Source organism: Lepisosteus oculatus, chromosome 4, assembly GCF_040954835.1.
Source record: "Lepisosteus oculatus isolate fLepOcu1 chromosome 4, fLepOcu1.hap2, whole genome shotgun sequence".
In the NCBI taxonomy this organism is placed as follows: domain Eukaryota; kingdom Metazoa; phylum Chordata; class Actinopteri; order Semionotiformes; family Lepisosteidae; genus Lepisosteus; species Lepisosteus oculatus.
This window is the reverse complement of record NC_090699.1, coordinates 25,048,293-25,075,846: the sequence shown is the minus strand read 5'-3', so window position 1 is coordinate 25,075,846 and position 27,554 is coordinate 25,048,293. Positions and strand designations below refer to the sequence as shown.

The 27,554-nt window shown below is 35.5% G+C and overlaps 2 protein-coding genes across 3 annotated transcripts; one reads left to right on the top strand and one right to left on the bottom strand.

The window, feature by feature from the left end:
* Positions 1 to 447: 447 nt before the first annotated feature.
* ppp2r2d (protein phosphatase 2, regulatory subunit B, delta) lies at positions 448 to 19,005 on the top strand. 2 transcript variants are annotated; one of them, XM_006630508.3, is made up of 10 exons: positions 448 to 632; positions 779 to 853; positions 13,160 to 13,257; positions 13,543 to 13,708; positions 13,932 to 14,044; positions 14,201 to 14,378; positions 15,184 to 15,348; positions 15,867 to 16,036; positions 16,641 to 16,732; positions 17,140 to 19,005. In XM_006630508.3, the coding sequence occupies exons 1-10, from the start codon at positions 626 to 628 to the stop codon at positions 17,417 to 17,419; spliced, it is 1,344 nt and encodes a 447-aa protein (XP_006630571.1). In that variant the 5' UTR covers positions 448 to 625; the 3' UTR covers positions 17,420 to 19,005. The 2 variants fall into 2 exon arrangements, with proteins under 2 accessions (XP_006630571.1, XP_015202322.1); XM_015346836.2 differs by lacking the exons at positions 448 to 632; positions 779 to 853 and adding an exon at positions 4,625 to 4,913.
* Positions 19,006 to 20,723: 1,718 nt separating this feature from the next.
* Positions 20,724 to 27,436, bottom strand: bnip3 (BCL2 interacting protein 3). The gene is made up of 6 exons (XM_006630400.3): positions 27,230 to 27,436; positions 25,146 to 25,317; positions 24,519 to 24,597; positions 23,989 to 24,095; positions 23,447 to 23,596; positions 20,724 to 22,765 (listed from the first exon to the last, which is right to left on the bottom strand). The coding sequence occupies exons 1-6, from the start codon at positions 27,270 to 27,272 to the stop codon at positions 22,720 to 22,722; spliced, it is 597 nt and encodes a 198-aa protein (XP_006630463.1). The 5' UTR covers positions 27,273 to 27,436; the 3' UTR covers positions 20,724 to 22,719.
* Positions 27,437 to 27,554: the final 118 nt, after the last annotated feature.

The window sequence follows — 27,554 nt, the reverse complement described above, 5'->3', positions numbered from 1 at the left end:
TTAATATATTAATCAGGCTAATTATTGTTAAAATCACCATTGCTATTCCTTAAAATGTCAGATAAAAGTAAACCAATTTGTATTGTGGATATAACAGATATGTATGGGCCTTAAAATACCAAATCGGGTTATGATATAAACTCTATATAGTAATCTATCCCATGTAGCTAACCGTAAAGTTTGTTTCGGAGTTTTAAATATAATACAACCTGTGGTCGGCTTGTAATGCACATTATTACAAAATAAATGTTCAAATCTCTGTCTGTAATTAAAACGTACTGTTTTGCCTGTCTTTTGTATACTTCATACAATTCGAACCGGTCGCTTGTTTTATTCCCTATTCCCTGTCTTCCCACACATCGCCTTCCTGTTTCTTGGTCTCCGAGGGGATGATTCATTTGAAGCAGCCTTTTCAAAAGTGTCTATTAAATGACGTCATCGTGTCATGTCGACTGGCAATGTGCGCCATTTTGAAAAAAAAATCACGGGCAATTTTAGTGGCTCTGATTCCCGGCTCTTTAATCTCTTTCTCTTCCCCATCAGCAGCTTTGCAAGCCGAAAGAAAGCACGATAATAAAATTCGAGAGAATCCTTAGCGACGCCAGATCTGCTCCAGGAGGACGCAATGGCAGGTAAGATAGCAACTTTATTGCAGGAGGGGGAGAGGCCTCTTGCACTCCAAGTGCGGCCTAGCTGCACTGTTACCAGTGCATGAAAGGCAATGGGAATATTGCAGAAAAATCGGGACTCATGCTGTTAAAATTGTATTTCATTATAGGAGTCGGAGGAGGGAATGATTTTCAGTGGTGTTTCTCTCAAGTAAAAGGCGCCATAGACGAAGATGTGGCAGAAGGTAAGCTTGTGAGTGTGTTTTTCGCTGCATGGAATGACATTTGGCAATGTGTTTTTCGGTGTTTAATTAAGCGCCTTGCTGTGTTGCTCGGAGCACAGATCACTGTCAGGGGTTATATACGGACTAGTACGGCTAGATACTTAGAGTGAGTCGTTTACGTTGCATAATGCAATGCAGTGATCAATGTCCCGTTTGCTATCTCTATATTTCGAACCAGGGGCAAGTTTCTTTTAATTCGAGTGACGTCTATGTGCTGCGTCCAGACTGATGTATTATGTGGTGTTTAAAAGGGTGGAAAAAGGCTCCAACGCCTAAGAGCCTCGGAGAACATTTTAACGATAGCTCTTTGGCGTTTATGCTTTTGTATTTTTATCTTTTAGACAATAACTTGGGTGGGCTTGACAGAGTAGTACATTTTATTTAGATCACTCTGTCGAACCGAGGCAGGGCCTCAGCTATTTGTGACTGAATCGGTGGTTTTAGCTTTCTTTAGAGCTAGGTTAGTAATTTTGCAAAGAGGAGAAAACAAATAATTCAGGGGATGTTAAATAGGTAATGTTTCTCTGAACGTAAAGAAAATGTAAATATATTATCTTATGTAACACTTTATATTGATTTAATTCATAAATAACAAGTCAATTACGTCAGATTTTAGGATATTTGTAATATTCTCAACATGATGTGCAGATATTGTAGCCACACTGAGTAACGATTAGCACATACATATGTAAAGCCATCTAACGAAACGATCTCTATCTGGCTGTTATTCATACAAAAGATGAGTGAAAACATAAAATAAATGAATTGACAAATGATGAATATTAGTTTTAATATGGACAGTTTAAATAACATCCTGTGTATGTAAAAAAAAGTTCACTTTTTGATTATATAGATAGATACCCAAGGTCTAGGTAGTTGTGTACTGTGATGGATTTGCAGTGCTAGCAGTCCACATTTCAGCCACGCCAAGAGCTCTAACAGTATTTCAGGAGGTGTACCCACTGATAACTTTGTATATTGCAGTACAAAACAATCCAAATGTAGCTAAAATCTGTTTTGTTTGTTTCAAATGCAATTAATACTTCTCAGTAAACAATATAAGTTAAAGAAATTGATAGAACAGGTTTAATTATTTGTTATGGATAAGCTATGATACTAAATTATAGAATTAGTGCATTGTAGCAGGATGGTAATTAAGGGGATTTCCATGGGTGTTTTTCTCATCAGATTTTCTTAATTACACACAAGACATTTTGTTTAAGGATACCACAAAAGTGCTTTACCTTATTATTGCAGTTACCTATAGTGAATGTGAAGTCTGAATGATGTTAATTCTCACTTTTAGATTCTGCCATTTTAAAATGACCAACAATAAAGCACCTCTTAAAAACACATTTGCAGTTTGGTTTTGGAATTGAAGGTCAATTTGAAAAGCCATCAAATGTCACACTCTAATATTGTGACTTTCTTTGTAATGTTTTACAGTATTTCACTGGGAAATAAATCATTTTAGCATTGTATTCTAAGTATGTTGTGTCATTTGTACTGAATTTGTAGGAAGATTTTGGTACTTTTGTGATCCTTTTGCTTTCACAATCATTTGGCAGGTCAGACAAGGCTAAATCGTATTGCACTTCAGAGTGAACTGAAAGGTACAAATATTATTTCATACTATTAGGGATTAGGAATGTTGAAATAGTTTCAACCACTTATTGTGATTGTAGCCATTTTGTGTAGGAATCCCTCTATATTACCAAATAAGAAATAAGAAATTCGTTGGCTTTTTAATGTAGGCTGTTTGTGTTTTAACAAGTAGATCTTCCTGGTGTGTAAAAAAATACTTTCCACACCATTTTTTATTCCGTTATCAGGTAATCCAGTTAAGAACAAAATCGTATCTATAGTGACTTCTTGGAGAAGCCATTTTACACAAAAATGCATTTACTGTTATATCATTTGAAGTACTGGGTGAGCCACCTGTTGACAAAAAAGTAAGTGGCAAATGAGTAAAGGCACGTATATCCTGTTCATCTGGATTGAGGTCATAATCATAATCACTTCATTTTTTAGCATAGGTGCACGGGCATGTCAATACATACCATTGTTCAGGAGGGGTTCAGTCATCATGTCCACATTGTGTCTGCGTGAAAGAAAAAAAATGTGCATTAATTTCTTCACGTAATATAGTGAGTTGGTCATTGAGTCATTTTTTTGCTGCTCAGGTGTTAACTGATGTGCGAACCATTAGCTGTTAGCCCTTCCCAACACTTATTGAAATGAATGAAAAACCAGATTTATACACTGGTGTGAATTAGATCTATTTTCTGGTTTAGTGTAAAATCAATCCATTGAATGTGGCATTTAGGAATACAGGTATCATAGTCTTATGTAAAAGTATCAGAATATGTATGGTTTTGTCTGAACATGTCATATTCAAGGACAAACCGTTATGTTACCTACGTTTCAGTTTGGGTTATTCTGTATTATTGTTTTTATCAGTGTCTCTTATGTCTCATAGTGTAATTGGTATTGATGGTTTGCAAGGACGTAATTTTAATTTAATGTGGTAATGTGGAACATGGAAATCCATTGTATTTTCGGATAGTTTACTTTTTATTAAGTTGGATGTGACTTATAACTTGAGGTCTGAGAACAGAAGAAAAAAAAATCTGTATTCTCTTCTGTTTATGTTTTTGCTAAAATACATAGTGGAAACCAGTTTTATTTTTTAGAGTTTAGATAGATAATACTTTATTAATCCCGTAGGGAAATTGATGAAGGCTTCTTGTCTATTATTGTAACAACTATTAGGCTTGTGCATGCATGTATCTGGGTTTTAATCAATGTTTCTTGGCTGTTTAATGCATAAGTCTTAAAGTTAATCTTTAAATGTTTTATATAGTAAGCAAAATTATAGGGTTCATTATTGAACACTGCATAGGACTGGTACATAAGACAGAGCAATTTGTTTGAATTTTTAAAGAGATTTACATTAGAAATGCTTTTGGATGGCATAGCTCTTATTTTATTTTTGTCTTGGTATGTTTTATGATATTTACAAAATACACTCAGGATGACTTAATTTACAGTGGTAGAAAGTGGAATCTTACAGGATTTTGTGAACTAGCGGTATGCCTTAAAATAGAAACCATTTTTAAGCAAACTTAAATTATGAAGTTATTAAAAATATAAATCTACTTGTTAATTTCTTGTTTAAAGGAAAAATAATTGATTTAAAAAAAACTTGGATTTTAATGTGCTATGTCAGCTGGGCTGTAAGAACAAGAATTGATTTCTGCACTGCGGTTGGGAGACCAGTATATGTGACACAGATGGCTTGAAATTTCCTGTTACAAGAGGTGTTATCTAAGGAAAGGCAGATGATGCATATGGATAAGGCTTACTTCTCCTGGATTGGTTGGCTGACAGATCTGTTAGTGATTCAGTGTTTCTGGCTTGACCTGAAGAGGAAAACAAGGGGAGCTGCCTATCTCCATGATCCCGTGGAAGAAACTAAGGCTGATTTGCTGCCTGATTCTCTCGGCACTGGAGTGATTTTTTTAATACCTTTAGAGATGCTCATTTTAACCGAATGACCAAATTTTAACAAAATGTGGGATTTAATGGTACGACCGACCAAATGTAGCTACTGGGTTTTGACCTGCTACACTGTTTGTTTTAATAAGGAGCAGATATTTGACATAGAATGAGCTAGCTGAGTCCCGTGCAGGCTCTCTGTTCAGGTGGCAGCTTGGAAAAAACACTCTACCGTTGCAGCACTGTAAATGTAAACGATAGTTTTGTCATGCCCTTTAATTCTGTATTGGGGCATTTATGTGGTAGACATTTCCTAGATGCCTGCAAAACGTGGACTAGAAGGAAATCCTCCAAAGGAATGGGTATCTGGCCCATCCATATTGTGGCCTTTTCAAATAAGGGATCTCAGCTTATGATTTCTCCTTCCAGAAGATGAAATGCTTTCCCTGCAGTTTTTTGCAGGCATTTAAATCTTCCACTCCTGGAACAAGTACACTGATGTCAGCTTCATCCTTTGATCAAGGTATGAGAGCACACTTAATGGTTTTCTCAGAGCTTGACCATGTGGATCAATATGTGCTACCGGGCTACCCAATAAAGACAATGAAAGTGAGGGAAATATTAGAATGTCCATCAGAACTAACGTTGCTGTTTGTGATCGAAATAATGCATAATTTGCTTGGTTTCATTAATCAAAATATCTCATTAATTTACTACAACATTGTAAAACATTGGGTTCAAAACTGTTTTTTAGGCTTTAAAGTGTGTAGGTTCATTTTAACATTTGCTAAAAAAAGCATTCAGTCAGTGAATAGAAGTAATTATTTTGTTCCCATAGTCTGAATGTGCTTACTCATTTAACACAGCATATATATTTAGCACAGGCTTTCTATTGCTGTCTCACGAATCATATAAGAGACTTTCCATTGTTTATTAATGATCGCTTTTTAGAATATGGATGTTGTCAAATATTAAGTTAACATATGAAATGATATTTCTATAAAGCAATAATGCTTAAAAAGGTTAACTTCCTGCTTGAAGATAAGACCACAGACTTGCTTTATAATTAATATGATTTAATATAGTTTTTAACAATCCATCACTAGACTTCAATTTTTCTTTTTGAATTTTTAATGTTTTTTTATTTTTCTGTAAAGGTTCTTTCACTTCAAGGAGCTTGTAAATATTAATGAAGAAATAATGAATTGTATCTCCAGGTGAAGGCTGCAAATGTCAGGCATGCTAGGGAAAAAACATTTTGCTGTTTAACTTAAACACTGTAAAGGAGACTTAACACAGGCATCAGAAGAGTTATCTAGAGTTCAGGTCTAAAAAAAGCCTTTTCTTCGTGTTTCCTGACTTAAACAATTGTAGACACTACTGCTGTGGAATGTGAGTACATAAAGAAAAAATAATCTGCTCTGTGTAGGCCTTTAAACAATGCAGGTAAGCACAATATAATATTCTAGACTGTAGAATTTTTTCTTAAACATTTTTAATTTGTATTATGATTGGATTAGCTAATCCTTTCAGAGAAGTTGTAAATTTTGCCAGGGAATATTAGCTGTAATTAAGCCATTTTGGGCTGGCTAAAGAAGCTTTGTTTTCCACCCTCAGACTGACCAAGATTTTGGATTCCTTCTGATATCTTTATATTTTTGTCAACTAAGGCTGCATTTGTTGTGTTAATTAAATCATTGCAATTGTTTGAATCCAAAATAGTGATTAGAAATAATATTGCATACTAACGACACGTAATAGTAGCTACACGTTAATGTTTTAACATATTTAGGTTACTATCCTACAGTATTTTGATATATGCTTCCCACTCTAGAACTTGTTCTCATTGTACATGTGGACAGTGTTCTATGTATTTTGTGATGGGTACATGTTTTTAGTCTTCCTTTGTAAAACTCAGTAGTTGGCTATTTTATATAATTGTCCTTTTAAAAGTTATGCCCTGGATTTCAGCAGTATTCAGTGATTGGGTTAAATGGCTGTCACACATCAAAGGACATTCCAGGTCAGCTTAATTTCTTTGTGTAAAAAGGTAGAGATAAAGCCACAATTAAAAAAATCAACTTTTAAAAGAAAATCTGTAACATGCATGAATACTTCTTAAAAAGGGCACATAAAGTATATTTAATCTGTGGTCCGCTGCTTCTGATACATATATAAGTTTAATTTTAAATTAAGGGAGCCCTGCCTCTCAAAGCAAATCTGTTCTCGACTCACCAGGTGTGCTTTTATATATGAAGTCCATAGCCTTTTAACTCTGCTCCTTTCTACGTTTTTCAACATTATTCTCTGAGAGGCATGAGAATAGATGTGAACAGAAAAGCCTTTTTTTTTACAGTCCTGAAAATTAGAAGCAGAGAATATTTATAGTAATTGAACAGCTTTGATTCGTGGGACACTGAATGTCTGGGGGAGACACGGCATCCAAGTGTCCAGAAGAATGTCAAAAACAGTATCTGCGCTTGAAACTACGATAACAATGGTCACCAGTGTTGAAGAGCAGTGAAAGAGCATTGTTAACACATTCATTTTAAAGAGCTCATTTGCATTAAAGTCGACATCATATTAATTAGTTCTACTTCTTATTGAGTCTTAAGTTCTCAATCATAATTTTCTTGAGGGCAGTAGTTATTGGTGCCACAGTTAATATATAAATTATTGATCTGTCCTAAATTTCCTAAACATTATTAATTCACAAAAAATAATCAAATTAAATCCCGGTTTGAAGTCTCCTGTTTCCCTGTTTGGGGGTCCATGTGAAAGTGCTTTTCCTTTAGTGCTAGTATGGGAGGTGATCAGAACGTACACTACTAGAGCATCTTTTGGGTTTGTGCATTAGACAAGCCAAATCGAAAGAAGCCTTATTGCAGCACATTTGTTGTGATTTGAAGTGTTTTTCTGCAATTATAGAGAACTGGATGCTCTGTAAAATGGTGAACTAAAAACATTCAAGTGCTTCCAGTACTTTGTCTAATTGGCTGGTTGTGCCAACAGCACGTGTCTCAAGTTTTTATTGCTCCTGCTCTTAATATCAGAATAGTTAAACTGTCCAGGCTTAACCCAGGACTTGCTGAATTCTTTATGCTTTTGAATAAGAATATATACATTTTTAGAATCAGATGTACTGACTTGAATTAAAATTGTGTTTAAGGGGTATTTATAAAATTAGTTGCTTACTGGCGAGTGTTTTTCCATAAAAGTGCCATGAACAAAACCTATTTCACATTGTGAGAGATTTTAACAGTTAATTCAATATTACATTTCTTATGTTCTTTCAAAATTTGAATTTGTATTTGAATAACATGGTGATATATAAACAAGTTAAATGTAGTACAGTAGATGAATTTATTCTGTGACGCATTATGTTTTTGTTACGCCCCCGTGCGTGTCCATGTTTTTGTTTTTTTCCCCCGCTTTATGTATTCAGGTACCCCTCCCCATTGGTCCATCATTACACCATTGTTTCCGTATTACATCATCATCAATCAGCTTCTCAGCCAATCACAACTCAAATTCTTCAGTATTTAACTATGAGGTTTTCCAGATGAAAGGGCCTTTCGCTCAACTTCGGTTCTGCTCAGCTTTGCTATTGCCTTGCCTCAGCTTCTCTTCGTTTTCGTTTGTTTCGCTTTGTGTGTATTTCCGTATAGCTTCAGCTTTGTTGGTTTGTGTTCGTCTCCTCGTACTTTTGTTGGTTTGTATTTTCCTTTATTTCGCCATTACCTTGCCCAAACGTGTCATATCAACCTCTGTGCTCTTTAGTACCCTATTCTTTGTATCTACTCTTGTTTTCCCTTGTTTGTATTCGTGGTACACTTGTGTATTTGTGTGGAATTTTGTGTAAAGGGTTAGTTAAGGTTGTCAGGTACATTGTGCACATGTAGTTGGTCTTTGTATTAGTAACACTAGTTTAGGACAGGTGAGTGCCTTTTGTCTTGTGTGGTTTTGAGTAGTTAGTGAAGGTTAACCAGGGCGTTTGAAGACGCCGAAGACCGAGTGTTTCAGGTTTTGATAGTTAGGTCGGCTTCCCCTCACTTTATTAGCCAGCTCCATTTTGTTTATTTTCTTTCCTTTGGCACCGCTCTAGTTCCTTTTCCTTGTGTGTTATTGTGTCTTATGTACGTACCAGTCACTTGTTCACTTTAAAATAAATCCCTTTTGCACCAAACTTGACCGCATCCTAAGTCCCTCACCAGAAATCCACCTGCATCCAAATCCATCCTAAATGTTACACCCGTTTACTCCTAGACACTTGGGGTCGTAACAGTTTTGCTTGATTTTGACTTTAACTAATGAACAACCATAGATCAGATAGAAATGACTTATTTTCACTTATTGTAATGTTGGAGACATGCAGTGTGGGTGCATGTATTTTTTTTCCCCTGTTATATTAAAGAGTACATGTTCAACTAAATAGGTTTTGGTTAGTCAGAGCTGATCTTTTAGGTCCGATCTTTACTCTGGGGGTTCTTGGATTGATTATTTTTAAAGTCAGATACAGTGCAAAGTGTAAACATTTCTCATTAAAGTTGTGTGTGCATCGTAGAACAACATAATTGCTGGTCAGGATGGTTATGAAATTTCTGTTGTATTTGAAACTCTGTTTTGAGACTGGTGAGTATCTGGTTTGACAGCGGGGTTATTCCAAAGGAAATCTGTTGAATACTAGACAAATTTGTGCTTCACCATCTTTATTTTTCATAAAGTTTTATACATGTATGGAGTGAAATGATGAATGAAAGTTAAATGAAGTTTGATTGAAGACATTTTGTTCGTGAGTTAAAACCCTTCAAAGGTGACCTGGTTTTGTCTGCTCTAACAAACATTACCAGTGCCTTTATTTGGATTTGTCAGTGTTTTAAAGCTTATATATAGAATAGTGCTGTCATTCTGTTAATGTGTATGTAGAATTTAAAAAGCTTATGATTTTGGGGCCCTTGCCTTCACCAAGATCAAATCACATATCCTTAAATTTTTGGTAAGCTTTATATGTATTGTGCACTACATCCTACATCTACGTTTCCTGCAGGTTTCATTTTGTGTCCATTGTTCACGGCACAGCACACAGTTGCATAAGAAAGTTTGCAAACAGAAGACCATTCGACCATATCCATTTTATTTCTGACAGCATGGGTACCAGACACCCACCACCCTCAGTGTAAAGATGTGTCTCCTGTTCTTGGTTTTAAATGTACATCCCCTTTGTTTTTCTTTGTGCTCTAGATCTTGCTTCAATGATGTCCATAGAGTTGACTCTGACAAGTATTACAAAGGATTAGGTGAAATGTCTTAAGGAAGCATGTGCACAACAATTTCACATAAACTAATATTTATTATATGTCATTGGTTCTCAAACTTTTTGGACAAAGTACCACCCCTGATTAACCCAAAGCATCCAAGTATAGGATGCTATACTTCGAACCACAGAAAATCTCAATGACCAACATGAGCACGTGCGCACACACACACACCTAATAAAAATAGCACTGAGCACTTACCATTTTAGTGAGAAGGGGGGGCCTATTTAGTCGAGCAAAGCCTTGCAATGTCAGGGACGAGGGCAGTGAGCTTCAAATGCAGATCTGGCTCAGCATCCATTTTGTTGTTGCAATACTTTGTCTTGATTACATTGAGAGCAGAGAAGCCTTTCTCACAAAGGTAGGTAGTAGCAAAAAGCATCACAAACCGCACAGCCTTTAATGAGAGGGCTAGGTATTCACTCTGTCTTTGGATCCAAAACTCCAACAGTGACTGTCGTTTCAATTCTGACAAAAAAAACTCCCATCAGATGATAACTCGAGTAGGTTCTCTTGTTCAGCACAGGTCAGATCCTTGGGTATTCCTACAACATCAACAGTAAAGGGGTTCCTAATCCACTCTGGTGTGACCTCAACTGGAAAATACTCTGAGAACTGTTCTTCCAATGACCAGAGGTGCACTGCAATCACGTCATGAACAGTAGCATCAAGTGCCACAGCATATGTGTGCAGATCTCCAAAGTTGGAAAAGCAGAGATATCACTTGTGTTGATTTTATTAACAAAAAGCTGCAGATTTTTCTTCATAGCAGTGATCTTGTCAGACACGTCAAAAATTGTTAAAGAGAGCCCCTGCAGTCCCATATTCAGCTCATTCAAACGTGAATATATCATCCAGGTTGGCTAATTTTACCAGCTACACTAGATCGTCAAATAGACTTACCAAGAGAGATTGCTGGTCATGGAAAAACATCTGTACCTCAGAGTGCGGTTCAAAGAGCCTCGTGAGCACTTTGCCTCTTGATAACCATCTTGCTTCAGTATGTAGCAAAAGTTGCATGGGTTCCCTGCCCATTTCATTACAAAGCACACTGAACAGACTTGAATTCATTGGTCGAGCCTTGATAGAATTCACAACTTTGACAGCAGAGTCTAACACAGATTTTAAATCCTCAGGCATTTTCTTGGCTGCCAAGGCCTCGCGGTGGATGCTAAAGTGCATCCACTTCATATCTGGTGCAGCCTCTCTAATTTGTGCAACTACACCACTGTGTCTGCCTGTCATCCCTCTAGTCTGTACAAACTCCAATGCATTTTTTGCAGTCAATGCCAATCTCTTCGATAAATTCATTCAGAAGCCGAAATATGTGCTCTCCTGTAGTTCTTGTTGGTAGCGGCTTTCAGAACAGAAAGTCCTCATGGGACATACCCTCAAACTCATATCTAACGTAAACGAGCAAATTGGCCAAATAATCTACAAACTTATCAAATTGCAGTGAAAAGCATCTGCTCATCTTAATGTCAGCGTGTGTTTGACATCATCTGCCTTATCAATAATTCTACGAGTGACTGTCATTCGAATGGGCCACCAGGTCGAGCTGTTGAGCAGCCTTTTCTCCACACATAATACGTCAGCTCTTTTGCCAACGGTTAACAAAGTTCTTCACCAATAGTGTGGGTCTTACCTGCTTTAGCAGTCCGCATGGTAAGATGCTTCTTGGGCTTTGGAAACTAGAATGACACTGTGCCTTATGGTGGACTTGCGCTGCTTCAGATCTTTAACTTTCCTTTGAAAAAACTCAACAGGCTTATCCTACAAGAGCATGTTTCGTGGTAAAGTGCCGCCTCGGATATTCTGGCTTCATGCTTTCATTGCTGAGAATCTCACAGCATATGACACACTGTGGTCTTGGCTCTTCCTCCGTCCCGGTGTAAGTAAATCCCAAACAGTATCGTATTGCCTTGTAGCCGTTTTCCGACACTTGCTAACACTAGCAGGTTCAGCAGCAGAGCTAGTGCCGGTGGCCGATTATATAATCCTCCTTGTTTTCAAAAGTTGTGCGTGAGCTTTCGGAGATTACATCATTACTCTTGATGTCTATTCCTTTCAGCAATGACATAATTGATTTTTGCGAGGTATTCATTTTCAATCAGTTGTTCTGTTGGCGAATGTGGTGCTGTTGGAGACATTTTTCTTTTTCCCCTTAAAATGCAGCCAGGAGTCCGTCTCAGAAGTTAAAAAGTTTTTATTTAATGTGCATGGGAGCGAAACAGAGATGCTCAGTGTATTTTTCTAAACTAACCTAGAACATGAAACATTTTCCTGTTATCCATCATGCTTTCCTGTGCCTGCTAGATTGGCAGTGTTTCAAAATCACGCAGATTCTCTTACCTCCCTATTTGCTAGAGATAACTTTTTTTAAAATATAATTGGCCACTTACGTTCGTAGCACACATTCCTATACAATGGTATAGAATTACAAAGCTCTTGTGTCCACTCAAGTATTAGCGCACTGTATCATCGTAGCAAAGTACATAGGCTTTGTATTTGAAACATAAACTGATTTTATTAAAATAGAAAATATGAAAACCTGTACCAATTTTTCAGTGCACATAACAAATGTCCAGGGTCATCTGGTGTACCACCTGGGGGCGCATATGTGTATGCAGGGCTGTTAAAATGAAATTGGAACAGCAGTCCTAATTTCTCAGACCGATTATTACATTTCGGTAACAAAATAAGTTAATTGACATCATATATAATAATTTTACTAATTTCAAATTAAGCACAATATCATGAACTTTGTGAAAGTAATGTAAGTCGCCATTTTGCCACAAACTTGCGTGCAAGTTCCCACGAATTGTGACGCGATGCGGAACTTCCTTTCCTTCCTCCATCTTGCAAGACAGGTGTAACATGAGCAGCGTAAGGGCTAATGTTGTGTTGTGGTCACGTCACGTGAGGGTGAACCTGTAGCAAGTATGGTCCCGGATCTTGATGACTGAATTCAGCTCTGTGCTGTGCCTTAAGTAAAATGGAAATATAAATGTAGGGTATAATATATAAATATAAATCTAGGTTACAAAATTTGGCATGGCTGGGGTTACACGATTATCACAGTTTTAGTAGATTTCATGGTTTCCTGATATTCATCCTACTGTCAATTAAGGTATATTACGTCACTCATCCTGCATCAGCCCATTTCCTGAAGTGAGTCACTGCCAACCCAGGTCAGCCCGCTCACACTCAAGGTCAAAGCTCTTCTGTGAAAGGGGCAATAAACAGTCGCCTGGTTATGGCTCTTTTGTAAATGTCCTGAGAACTACCAGATATTGGATTTTGAATTTGCAATTGCCAGGTGGTGTAACGTTTTTGTTTGATCCCTCAGAAGCAGGCACATTTTTGATGTGAAAGGTACTTAAAATTAAAACCTGTTACTGTAGTATATTTTCAAGACATCTTAAGTATGTTTTCTTTTGCTTTGTTTTTGCAGCTGACATTATTTCAACAGTTGAATTCAACTACTCTGGAGACTTGCTAGCTACTGGAGACAAAGGAGGACGAGTTGTCATATTTCAGAGGGAGCAGGAGGTCAGATGTTTGAAGATTTTATATTTAATACATGACTTAATGAGTAAAAATAAATAAGCAATTAAAACTAAAAAATGCCTTAAAAAGAATTAATTGTAGCTTTTGTTAATTTGCCTAAACACAGAACTGTTTCATTTTAATACTCTTTAGTTTATTTTGTTCTTCTATTTTTAGTTCACTAATCAGGATTCTTTTGGAAGAGAAGAAACTTTGCTCAGCTTCTTACAGTTGTAGACATTTAAATTATTTCACTGTTGTAGTTAATGTGTTTACTCTTTTTTTCAGAGTAAAAACCGACCTCACTCAAGAGGCGAATATAATGTTTACAGTACTTTTCAGAGTCATGAACCTGAGTTTGACTATTTGAAGAGTTTAGAAATTGAGGAAAAAATTAACAAAATTAGATGGCTACCCCAACAAAATGCTGCTCATTTCCTGCTCTCTACAAATGGTAAGAGCTGAAACTTAATCTTTGATTGTTTGGAAATTGATGACTAAGAATTCTGTCAACTTTAGTTAGCAGTCTTAAAACCATAAATCTCTCTTGTTAAATGCATTTATTGTGTGGAAATATTGCTAATGTTGCTTCTGTTTCTTATTGATTATAGTTTGTAAAATAACCACAGTATGTTAATGTCCCAGTTTATGAAGACTTTTATTAAACACTCTTTCAGATAAAACTATTAAACTGTGGAAAATAAGTGAAAGGGACAAAAGGGCAGAGGGCTACAACTTAAAAGATGAAGACGGAAGACTGAGAGATCCTTTCAGAATCACATCACTACGGGTTTGTGTGCCTTGTATTGCAGTGCAGAGTACTCCAGTCTATTTTGCTTAACTGTTCTGCGATTTTGTTTCCTGCCCTTTCTTCTGAGCTAGAAAACTTACATTAGTACATGTTCATTCTGTGGGACCACTTGAACTGAAATATTTTCTTTTGCAGGTACCTGTTTTGAAGCCCATGGACTTGATGGTAGAAGCAAGTCCTCGAAGAATTTTTGCAAATGCTCACACATATCACATTAACTCCATTTCAGTAAATAGTGATCATGAAACCTACCTTTCTGCAGATGACTTAAGAATAAATCTATGGCACTTAGAAATCACAGATAGAAGTTTTAGTATCCTTTTTTGTGGTTGGCAAATCTGCATATGGTTTTTAAGGAAAGTGTGATATAATGAATGTCTTTTTCTTATTCTTTAAAAAGTGGGACTCCGGAAACTAGGAATAGTCACATGTAAAATATAATATCTTAAGGATAGCTTAATGCTAATGCCTTTTTTTATGTTTATCAGAATATTGTAGAGAGACTTCTTATTTCAGTAGCCTGTGGGAACTGCACTTCATTGGTGAATAAGTGGGCTCTTTCGTATGTTTTGGGATAAGATGTTTTTTATTATGACTCGACACAAACTGTCATTCTCTTGTAAAAAATAACTTTGTTTGCAGGTGTGTTTATGTTGTGTTACAGCAGAAATTAAAATGATCATGCCATAACATTTATTTTGTTAGGAAAATGTTTCGTAAACACCAGTTTAAACAGTTGTGTGTTCTCTATGGAAGATTAATTAAACATTACATTACTGACAGGGATAAATTACAGTAACATTAATTATTAGCAGGAGTCAGGCTTCCTTATCCCTTTTCACTCATTTTTCTTACTCCAGTGAGACGAGACAAAAGTTCTGTAAATTCTTATATCTAGAAAATATATTTTACAATTTGCAGTTAGTTTATGATATTTACACTACCGAGACAATCAGAATAAATGAAATTGGAATAATCTGATGTGATTGATAAATGTCGGCTATTGCTATCAAGCAAAGAAAATCATTGGTATGCTTCTAGTTTTAATTTTGAATAGGTTTGTAATTTTGTGCCCTGCCATTTTGTGATAATTATAGTCCTTCATATGAGAAAATCAGACATTGTAGATATAAAACCTGCCAACATGGAAGAATTGACAGAAGTCATTACAGCGGCAGAGTGTCACCCACATCACTGTAATGTATTTGTGTACAGCAGTAGCAAAGGAACTATACGGTTATGTGACATGCGTGCAGCAGCCCTCTGTGACAGACACACAAAGTGTAAGTATCTAATAATTGTGGTATATAAATGCTTACATAGCAGCCTTTTTTGTATATGAGTTGCTTCTTTCATAACCCTTGGCCATCGTAGTAATGGTATTGCACGACTGAAGTTTTTTGTTAATATTGTAAGATTTTGAAATCCTATTGTATTGTAAGATTTTGAAAATCTGTTTCATCCAAATTTGGATTAGAAACCTCAGGTGAAAATTTAATATATAGTAGCATGTTATTGGTTTTGCAAAACTGTAAATAAACGTGTATAAGACTTTTTGTTTCCAGGCATTCATATAAGTGAAACTAGGTATGAGAAGGAAAAAAAGTTTTACCTCAGAAATCTACATTGCCAGTCAGCTTTTGTTCATCTGCAGGAACATTCTTACAGGGCTTTATCTGAAGCATAGTGCTTGAGACATTTATAAAGTTCTTGAAATATTAAATTTATTGCTGTATGACTTTACTTGCAAATATCTGCTAAAGGTCTATAACTTTTAAGAATCTCTTTCCTTTCTCTTTAGTTTTTGAGGAGCCTGAAGATCCAAGTAGCAGATCTTTCTTTTCAGAAATCATCTCCTCAATATCTGATGTTAAGTTCAGTCACAGTGGCCGTTACATGATGACAAGAGACTATCTCTCAGTCAAGGTGTGGGATCTCAACATGGAAAATCGACCAGTAGAAACTTACCAGGTTTGTTAAATTGCCGTGCAATATGCTGATCCCAGGGTATATCTGTACATCAATCATGTGTATTTTAAGTTTGTGAATGTTAATAAAATATATAATACATTATAATATTATGTTAATCAGTTTAGTACATCTCTTTTGAAAACTACAACTATCATTTTTTCATTTAACTTTTTGCTTTCCATGTTTTAGATGTCCATGTTTTTTCCTAAGTATACAATGAGTGCACATTTACATACTGAAAGCTTTCTTGATCATATATTCTATGACTATATAATTCCAGAATTTCACCAAAGAATGTAACTGTATCAAGATTTCAAAGAAGGGTTTTGTGTTTTACAAATTCTTAGAGTAACTTAGAAAGCTACAAAGCAGGGTATTTTAAATGCTTCATGTTCCCTTCCTGATCATTCCCCCGTTACCTTTCCCTCCCCTTTTGAGTTTTTAGCCTATATTGTTTTGTAAATTCCTATAGAGAATCTATATAAAATACTAATTCAAATATGAAAGACTGATTTCTATATAGATTACTAGGCAACAGTGATCCTTTCACATTTTTGCCTCATAAGGTTTTATCTTTGTTAAAAGCTTTTTGTTTTTATTACAGGTGCATGAATACCTTCGTAGCAAGCTGTGTTCATTGTACGAAAATGACTGCATTTTTGACAAATTTGAGTGCTGCTGGAATGGTACTGATAGGTAAGCTGTGCATCTGAATAGATGAACGTGGACAAAGACATACTATGAATATAAATATTAGGCTGCTCATTTTGTTTCTACGTGTAATGAATGACAAGGCATCCTGTGCTCAAAAGGACCCGGAACCATTTCACAGATTTCTTTTGAATCTAAATCCATTCTTAAGCAATTTTGGAGTAAATAGAAGAAAGGTGAAATTTTGCACCTTCCTAATTTGCTTTATTGTAGTAATATCTAGCGGTGCAATCATATTTATCACAATAAATGGATCAGAAGGATTAGAATGGAACAATTCAATTTTCCTCTTCCGTGCACTTAATCAAAGGTTCACTTTAATATTTGAAATAGCAAAGAAGGATATTATTATTATTATTATTATTATTAAATATTTTTTTTCCTCCTTGTAGTGCTATTATGACTGGCTCCTACAATAACTTCTTCAGAATGTTTGATAGAAACACCAGGAGGGACATCACGCTTGAAGCATCCAGAGAAAGCAGCAAACCACGTGCCATGTTGAAGCCACGCAAAGTGTGCACAGGTGGTAAGAGGAAGAAAGATGAGATAAGTGTTGACAGTCTGGACTTCAACAAGAAGATTCTCCACACAGCCTGGCATCCGAAAGAAAACATCATTGCAGTAGCAGCCACCAACAACCTGTATATATTCCAGGACAAAATCAATTAAGAATGGCTGTTGTTTGAGGGCAAAGTCTTGTTCTTGCATAGTTAAGCCTAGTTGTTTATCTGTAAAAGAAACGGCCTTCTTGTCCTCCTAGTGAAGAATTTGATGCACTCATCTCCTTGTTTAGCAGATGGAGAAAAGAGGGCCTGTTTCTTTGAGTCAGTGGTGTATTAAGCCTTCAGTGGGAGGGCACAATCAAGGGTTCTCTAACCAAGAGAGGGCCAAAAGAAGCAGAATTGATGGACAGCACTCAGTAGAGGCCAAATGCTCAAAACATAGTGTATTTATTTAAGTCTGAGCCTTTTATGATTTATTGACCAAATTATGGAACACCCAAGGAATGACATTTTGTCAAACTTGTAGTCTCTTTACTGTAATTTTGGGCCTTTTTTTAAAAAGAAATTTTGCTTGATGATGCCTGTTAACATTCCTCCCCTGGCCTTCCTTCAAGGCTCTGGTGTTTTACATTTTAAGCACTTACAAGAGGTCTCGAGTTTGGTCAGTGGACAGGTTTTTTTTTCTTTTTTCATGCATAGTAACATTTACTCACTGACTGTATCTATATAACCACACCATTTGGTGTCAACCACTTAATAAAAGTAACAAAACCTTTAAAGAGATGTGTTTTTAAATTTTGAAAATATGTAATAAATTCTTATGTTCTCTTTTATTGCTTTGCATGTATTGACATTGTGGATTCAAATTACAATGGAGGGGGGAAGGCAAAACAAGTTACCCCACTGGCTATTTCAGTAGCATGATTAGGGAGGACAAAATCTGAAGTACTTGAAGCTGCAGAAATACCATCGGAAGCTGGTTGTCAGTCGTGTTAATTGTAAAAATAACTGTACATATATCATTAGTTCCAAATAATGGTGTAGGCTGATACCACAATAGAAAGCAATAGGCAGTAATAAAAAGGGAACCTGCAGCCTTAATACCTTTCGTAATGTCTTGCTAATAAATTTTAAAGAATACCTGTAATAACCATAACGTTACATGTCCAGTTGCACCCAAAATGTTTTACTAAGTACCATACCTTATGTGCATTATTTTTTAATAACTTTTTTTTAACATTATCTCCTCTCAGAACATTATATTGCTGCTATTAGTGGCTCTACGTTTGTCAAAATGACAGTCAAGATTCTACAATCGACAGTAATGCAGGTAGTACACACTAAGATATAAAATATTATTGTAAGTGCTGAGTGCCTCCCTTTCAGAGAAGCTGGAAAATAGATTACCATTCTGTTAATAAAAATAGGCATTACATTGTCACTAATACAAAATGGAATGTTAGAGCAAGGATCAATAAATGCCCCTTATTTTCCAGTGGGATGCCACTTTGGTTAGCATTGTGCATTGCAAACACTTAAGTTAAAAAATTAAGGGTGAACAGTACAAGTAAGTTATCAATATATTGTATATTGGTTGTGACACTATTTTTAAAATCAGGAACTTTCTGGTCATTTAAGCATTCAGTCTGACCTTGTTCCCTGTTGAATAATGATGCTAACATGGTGGAATTGTATACACTTGTTTGATTTTTTTGACCAAAGTTAAATAAATTTTAATTGTGTTTACCTGAATTAGAACTGTTTATTCTACCAACTTGAACACCCATTTGGTTGGATTTAATTACATGGGTAAAATCGACTTTTCTTGGCAGTTCAGATGAATGCCGTTTGCAATTTTAAATGTTTTTCTTTGCGAACTGTTATTTTATACCACAAAGCCATATGTATTAACTCATGTTACTACAGACCTCTTTACTTTTGACCACCTTAACAAACAAATCTGTTATGACAGCATGTTTTAATTCTCTTAGTTCAAAAATGAATCTTGCAGAATTATGTACCTGTTTTTTTTTTTAATTCCTTTTAATGACAAAATTAAAAACTATTATGGTTATGGGATAATAAAGGTATTTGTACATTCCAAGGAGTAAACCATTTTTGTGCATTTAAATGTCAGTACATTTGTCAAAATATAAATACCTCACTGTCAGTATTTCAGTTTTGACCAATGGAAATGAATATGTGGTGAAGTTAAGTCTGAATTCTGAATTTCAGAATATGGCGCTGCACATACCTGGAAATCTCGGTTTTGTGATGTAAAACCTCACTTCCTCAATTTACAAGTTACTGTATACATTTTACTTTTAGTGTGGTTTGAAGTGCACTCTTCAGTGCTGATTCTTTCTATCCTGCAAAATATAAAAAGTGTTGCAGTTCCACTTTAAAATAGCTGTCTGTCACTATTTTGGGACCTTCAAATGTCACTGACTTATTGCCGTTTGAAAGAATCTGACATCATAACATGTATATACTGTATAAGACCATGAATAGGATTTTACTTTCATTTTGATTTTCCTATTATGTAATTTTGAAAGCATATCTGCACAAATATGCATTTTTTATAAGGTGGGATAGGAATTAGTAACTCCTGACTGGTAAATCATTTTTACACCACTTTACAACAATATAAATGTTAATATTACAGATGTTGCAGGACCCCTTGGGCTGTAAAACCTGCTTCACCTGTATCAAATATTGATAGTATTAAATACATTAAGTATATGTAGTCTTGGAAGAAAAGTCTAAGCTTTTAGATTAGTTTTTAAGTTAGCTCAGTTGGTTAGAGCGTGGTGCTAATAACACCAAGGTCGCAGGTTCGATCCCTGTACGGGCCAGTTGTCTGATTTGCTTTTTGGGGCAGAGCGGTGGCTCTGTGGCTAAGGATCTGCGCCAGTGGCTGTAAGGTTGCCAGTTCAAAACTTACGGCCGGCAGAGGAATGCTACTCTGTTGGCCCCCTGAGCAAGGCCCTTAACCCCAACTGCTCCAGAGGCGCTGTATAAATGGCTGACCCTGCGCTTCTCTCCCTGTCTGTCTCTCTCATGGAGAGCAAGTTGGGGCATGCAAAAAGACAGATTCCTAATGCAAGAAATTGTATATGGCTATTAAAGTGATCTGATCTTCTTACCTGAAAACCATTCAGCTGTTCAGAAGAAGGTAGAAAAAGTCCGGCCAATACATCACTATGATTACTTTCCTGACTTTTAAGCCTTCCACTGCCTGTCCCAGCTCCAAAAAATTTAAATGTGCTTAAATGAGAAAATCAAAAAAATATTTCCTTTTGCCCTCGTAGGTCATAAAAATGCAAAGGTATTATAAGCATGGTTTGTTAGTTTCTTTTTGATATTTAAGTCAAAGTTTACAATGACAGCAAGCAGTTTAATAGTCACATAAAATAAAACTTAAGAATCACATTTTACAAAGTTCATAATACAAAACTGCTGTAAACATGTTAGTCATCAGAAATTTTTATTCATCTTCTAAAACAAAACATGCATTAAATACACTGGATTTTAAGAAGTTTTGTGCCATCACCATATATTAACAGTCAAAACATCTGCATATGCAGCTGGTTTTAGTTAAAACCCCAAAACACAGGACAAATAGGTTGATTCCTGTCATTTTTAAAAGTCAGGTCCAACAATCTCACTGCATAACTGGCATTGATTACTACATAAGGCTATCTTTAGAACAACACCAACAACATAAATACAATTTCTATTAGTCAAACACAAAGCATAAATAAAACAAACATTTCTGGTCACAGATGAATCTATTATTAGTCTTTGGAGAAATATTTTCAACCGAAAGTGCATACTGTCCTGTACTACTAACTTTTTCCACATTTAGTGCAGAAAGCATAACAGCTCTTTAAAACTGCAATTTGCTAAAACAAAAACTAACCAATGATGCTAATGTGTTAACAACAGCCAAAACACAAGACACAGCAGACACAAAAACACAAGTGTCTGGTAGCTTGGCCTTGACCACCATGGGGATCCTGATACAAATGATTATTTTGAATGCAGATATGGATTACTCAGAGATGAAACTAATGCCTGGACATTAGTTACTCCATTGTTTTTAAAGGCATTCATTTATTATGATAGGCTTTTTATTTTTTTCTGCAGGTATTCACATAAAATGCTATTTTTACTTCTATACCTTTGGTTTTGAAGTGTTTAATTAAAAATGCAATCAAAACATTTAACCTTAAAGTTAAAGCATAAACATGAAAGCATCAAAAACTTGTGTTTCAAAAACATGAACCACTGTTTTGTGGTTCATTTGCAAGACATATTTAGCTTTTAAGATTACCTTTTGGCCAAAACACAATATGCTTAAAAGTTTTACACAGAATTAGTCAATAACCAAAAAAGACTTATCCCACTATTCTATCTCCTGCATATAAATTACTTTTTCTTAGCAATACTATCTATTTGCTGTAAAATGATGTTGACTTTAAAACGATTGACATTACACATAGTGGCCATATGGTCTTTTTTCCATGTCTCTCAAGGTGTTTGTCCTATGATATTTACATTCAGAAGAAAAGCAGGAAACTACAAATACTTCCAGTTTTATGTAACCAGTCTGATATAACGTACAAATCTTAGACTATGGTACTACTGGAACAATACAAAAGAATACAGAATGTATCGCTTTCTTTAAATCTCTTATTTTGTAACATTACTGTAGTCAGTTACAATAGAAAACTGAGTCCTTATATCTTTCAAGAAAACAGGTTCTCTATATTTTAATATCAATCTAAAAACATGAATTTAGGAACATTGTTTTCAGAGAAAAGTTTTAATTTTCCTCCAACAAATAGCTCAATTTCCATCAGTTTATTTTTTCCTTTACTTTTTCCCTATGTTTAAACATCAGAAATTATCACAGTTATAACTGTTCATCTTAAAATCAGATAAAACTGGTATTATTAATATAATTAAATTTATTTGGATGATGCTTTTTCCCAAAGCAATTTATATTTATACAGCATTGCACTCTACTGAAGCAATCTATGTGATGTATCTTGTTCAGGGGTACAATAATAGTGCACTAGCTGGGATAACTTCCAGTTATGAGTCCTGAGCCCTGACAATTACCCCCTTCTGCTGCCCAATACCTTTGTGCTTAACAGTAATGAATCTTATTCTTGCTAAAACACTAAGATTTTTTATATCAGTTTTGAAATCTGCTGAAAAAAATACATATTTGTTTTATGTAAAATCATGGCAATTGACAATTACTTTCTGGCTTTTGTGATTCAAAACAGCTTCCTGAATTTAGCAAATGGTATCCATAAGAGACAGAAGCGGTGCAGCACTCAGAAAATACGATAAAGCAAGTCACTAGGTTTTCTTTTTACCTGCATCTACAAAGCAACACACTGAGGCATGCCATGTTTTTAATGGTAACGATGACAGAAGTCTTGCAGTATCTTATTAGAAGGTGCTTGTAGAGGTTGTTAGACGCCTTCCAATGTAGATCCTTAAACAGATATGGAAAGAGTGGAACATACATATAATTACTACTTTTCTTTTTGTCCATCTATCAAGTTAGGGTCGAAATGAACAAATTAAATTTCTAACATATTTACCAATACCACCAAGTTCTAAAAATGTAAGAGATGTTCTGCACAAATCATAAATTACTATTCAACTTTGACAGAACAATACAATTACTGCTATTATATTTTAATAAAACAGTATTAAGACTTAGAAAGAATTCAAAGTTTAACAATAAGAATGATTCCTGGTCTCAGAAGATGCTATAGAGACAGGTTATAGGAAGATAAGTTATGAACAAAGGAGATTGAGAGATTTGACACAAATATTAAAGATCTTAAGGGATAAACATATGGTTAACTATATGTATACTATATATATAGAAAACACAAAGTTACAATTGGAAAATAAGAGAAAATGCATTTAGTATGGAGAAATGGAATCACTTACACAAAGAGTTGAAGACATTTGGAAAGGGTTTCCCAGCCCCAAATTCTGTGTACTTTAAAGAAACGGCTATATAAAAGTTTAGCTTTACTTAGATGCTAATCTACCAGATTAACAAGATGAGCGAAATTTGCCTCTTCTCATTTGTAACATTTTTTATGTTCTTTATCTTAGCTGAACATATTTAAGAATAAAGAGGTACATGTAGTTCACTTACCCAAGACCCACGGCGAGTATGTGAGAGAGAAACAAGGATGGCAGGAAAACTTTCAGAAACTCTGCTGAAAATATTCCCCCCTTCTTCATTACACTCGTGTTCCTCATACTAAGTGTGGCAGACCGTTTAGGGTGCTTAAACAGGAATTCCCTGTTTAAAGAATATACCACAAAAGAAAGCATTACAAAATCATACTTTTCACAAGATACTAAGTTTTCTTAAGCCAACAGCACTCTCCTAACTGTCAGTTTCAGCCACATCTCTTGCTTAATGATACAGTACAAAAAGAGTGCATTACCTTGCTTAAGTACAAACAGTTATTTTCAAGGTATTTCCTTACAGCATCCAGGTGATAAGAATTAAGACCCACAGACATTTCCTGAATAACTTTAGCATCCCAAACTCTCTGAACACAGGTAATTTACATTTACAGTATTCTTAGTTGAATGATGCAAAGAGTCAGCTAAACAAAGTTTGGTCTTTTCACCACATAAATGTGATTAGAATCAATATCTTTACAGGAACAGGCCATAGGTACGGACTTTGGTGGAGCGTTTTCTGGTCGACTTGACCAGTCCCAGATCCAGTCAGCATTTTTCTTCATTATATTTTCTACTTCTCTTCTTCTTTCAAGGTAATCCTCTTCAGACTAAAATTAAAAAATAAAATTGTCACAGCTGGGAATGTCACTCCTGAACATATACAATACATTTTGCATATGCAACAAGAAATGCGACATTAGTTTTAGTACAGCTATTAATTAATAATTGCTTACACTTATATAGCGCTTTTCTGGGCACTCCACTCAAAAGCGCTTTACAGGTAATGGGGACTCCCCTCCACCACCACCAATGTGCAGCATCCACCTGGATGATGCGACGGCAGCCATAGTGCACCAGAACACTCACCACACATCAGCTATCAGTGGGAGGGAGAGCAGAGTAATGAAGCCAATTCATAGAGGGGGATTATTAGGAGGCCATGATTGGTAAAGGCCAATGGGAAATTTAGCCAAGATGCCGGGGTATTTCTATTCAAATCAATCAATAATGAAATATAAAAAATATATTGCCTGAGAGCTGTTTTTCTCTCCACTGCTGTGCACCTCAGATCCTCTCCGGAGATGAAGGGGAGTCTGAGACCGTGGAGGACTAAATTAAAGAAAAGCACTGGTAAGTGACTGTAATTGAAACATTACACAAAATGTCTTACACATTGCTTTAAAACAATGTTTTAATGAAAGCAGAGACAGTCTCCATCACATGTATAAAAGCTTATGACTGTAAGCTAAATAGCTATCTAGTATCTTAAATTAAAGATATGTGTGAAGTCTTTTTATCAACTCACCCTTGTTCACTATTACTATTTTCCTGTTATGTATAGGCTGCATTTTTTAATGCATGCCTGTAATCGGAAAGTATCATGAACCCCGTGAAATCAGTCCTGCAAAAATCAATTTGGCTGTCCATTCAATATTAACTTAACTGGACAGCATCAAACAAGGTCTACTGCAAAACAAGATGTATGATAATGCATTCCCAGCTTCATAACAATTAAGTACTCCTAGCAGAATGCATAAACATCTATATTTGGTACAATAAATGTATAATCCTTTAAGTGTACTTCTTCATGTATTACATAAAATCTGAAAGATTTCTAAATTTAATAGACCACCTATTAGTGTAATCTACTTTTATACCTGTCACAATGAGAGCTTCCTCTGGAGCTACTTCTGCCAGATTCATGCTGTGCATCTAGAAGCATGTTTTCGATGTCTCCATTGTGAATCGAAGCTGGCACCTGGTCCTGCCCTCCATTTTGTGTAACACTCCCATTTCCATTATTATTAAAGTGCAGCTCCACCCAAGAACCTATAGGAACATGTAAAACAACACAACAAATCACACCCAGTAAGTATAAATATATAAGCTCTATAATTTTAAACTTTAAAATGAGCACACATACAGTACCACTAGCATGCCTAATTTAAAAAGGACAGCTTTAAAAGATCATCAGCCCTTTATACTGCACTTACTTTAATGCAAATAAACAGTGTTCTTTTTGAACCAGCTGACTGTCACATGCTTGTGCCCTCTCTTTACATCACTGTATTTTTTTTACAATCTACTATCCAATAAGGAAAGGAGCATCAGAACCACTCCTGTCTATTGCATCACTTGAAAGAAAAAACATGTCTGTGGTTATTTTTGTTCCTTATCATAGCTGCATTAGGTAGGACCATAAATAGAATGCTACAATTGACAATAAAGAACTCATAGGACAAAAAGACTTTGCAAGGTCATCTGATCAGTCAGTTTCAAAGCTGATACTGTTTTACATTAAGGAACTGAAAGCAGAAAGGGTATGAAAACAGGATAAAATCAATACTTTGAGTGCAACTGATCCCACCAACATTAACTGCTAATTGTGAATGTTCAATATTCAATACATGACCTCTCAATACTTTTTTTTTAAAAATGCATAAATTGTGTCTAATGTTGTACACAAAAGCTACTTAAGTTTGCAAACGCACACTCTTCAGTCATTTGTAATTATTAACTTTTTGTTCCATTTCTTAAGCATAATGGACTGGCAAGATTATAATTAAAATACGTTTGGCTTGTGGTAAAAAACTGACATGAAATGAGCTCCTATTTTCTTTTAGTCCCCTACTTCAGTGAAAAAGGAAAAATAAACAAAATGCGGTTTTCCTGAAATTATATCTTCTTATCAACAGTATTAAGATTAATTTAATTAATTGGCTGATACAATCCATTTATCTACTGCAAAGGGATAAAACAGTACATACTGTACGTTCTGAAAGTATAGATTTAATGATTATGGAAGTTTGATATAACAATACACGATAACATCAAGGGTGAAAACTGGTGACTGGTGAATCTACATTAGCCAAGTCTGTGTTAAACCTTAAATTATCACTTATTCTTAGATTATGGTTAGGGTGAGAGTGTGTGGACACAGGTGAGGTCAGGAAAAAAAAGTATTCGGGTTTCACCAAGAAGCCTTTGACGAACCTACATTTACTGGATCACCAGCTTCTTAAATATAAGTTTAGTTTCATGATTTTAAATGTATACATCTGATTGTTTTCCTGGTGATTCTTAATAATTTAATTGGGATTGTTTGCTTGTCACTTATATTATTATTTCAACATCATCCGAGATTTTACAAAAAATGTAACAGTATTTTTGTATTTTTTCATAACAATGGTACAAATAGCTTAAATTCCAACCCTAAACAGGGGAACAAATACCAGTCTTACGCCATTCTAGTTTTGTAAATCTCATACTAGCACATTTGGCACCAAACAAGAGTTTTAACTCTGCTTAGACCGACCTTGTAAATGAAACCAATTGATTAAATCACAAATCTTAACTAGGGATGAAATATTCAATCTGCTTGGAATTTGATTTCCACTTTAACTAGCTATATACAGTGTTACAATTTTTTAGAAAAAAAATCTGAAAATCTGTCATTTTAGAATAGTTGATTTTCAAATACGACAAAACGATAGATCGAAATTAAGTAAAGTCAACAGAAATCGCCTCCAAACCTTGTGCGCTCTGCTGTTGTTTACATTCCACTCTGAAACGTCACTTTAGCAGCATTTGAGCAACGTGCATAATTATCATTAATTTATAATCCAAGGAAATTATGAATAGCAACCCTTAAGGCTTGCATAATTTCGCTAACATTGCAAAACAAATCGCTGTCACTCAAGGCCTCTACACTGAACACCGCGGACAGAAACCAGCAACCTACCCTGCAAATTTTCGTCCTGGTTACTTTGCTTCTCTGTCGACATGTTTCTTGTCACCTCTATCAACAAAGGTGGTGCACAAGCTGTACTGCTAAATTAACGCTACACCTGCGCTACTTTCATACAAATTGGCGTCTGTTTGGTCTGGGTAACAAGCATATATCAAGAACCAGACCCCCACAAAAACACAGTGACGCAATGTATTGTTGATTTACTGGAGTCCGTGTCGCGATTGGTCAGAAAAGGACCACGTCATGCCGGGGCTGGATTGGGAAAAAAAAGAACGTGCAGTTCAGCTGCAGATTTGTACTGTGTGCTTGCGCCTTT

What these genes read in the sequence shown, in the direction of transcription:
- ppp2r2d (XM_015346836.2), top strand. Translation starts at nt 4,823, where the DNA reads ATGAAATGCTTTCCCTGCAGTTTTTTGCAGGCATTTAAATCTTCCACT. An exon ending in TCAGAATCACATCACTACGG is followed by an intron (nt 14,045 to 14,200) that starts GTTTGTGTGCCT and finishes TTTCTTTTGCAG; the next exon opens with GTACCTGTTTTGAAGCCCAT. An exon ending in AATCACAGATAGAAGTTTTA is followed by an intron (nt 14,379 to 15,183) that starts GTATCCTTTTTT and finishes TGAGAAAATCAG; the next exon opens with ACATTGTAGATATAAAACCT.
- bnip3 (XM_006630400.3), bottom strand. Translation starts at nt 27,272, where the DNA reads ATGTCGACAGAGAAGCAAAGTAACCAGGACGAAAATTTGCAGG. An exon ending in CCAGGACGAAAATTTGCAGG is followed by an intron (nt 25,318 to 27,229) that starts GTAGGTTGCTGG and finishes ATGTTCCTATAG; the next exon opens with GTTCTTGGGTGGAGCTGCAC. An exon ending in ATACTCGCCGTGGGTCTTGG is followed by an intron (nt 22,766 to 23,446) that starts GTAAGTGAACTA and finishes TATCTGTTTAAG; the next exon opens with GATCTACATTGGAAGGCGTC.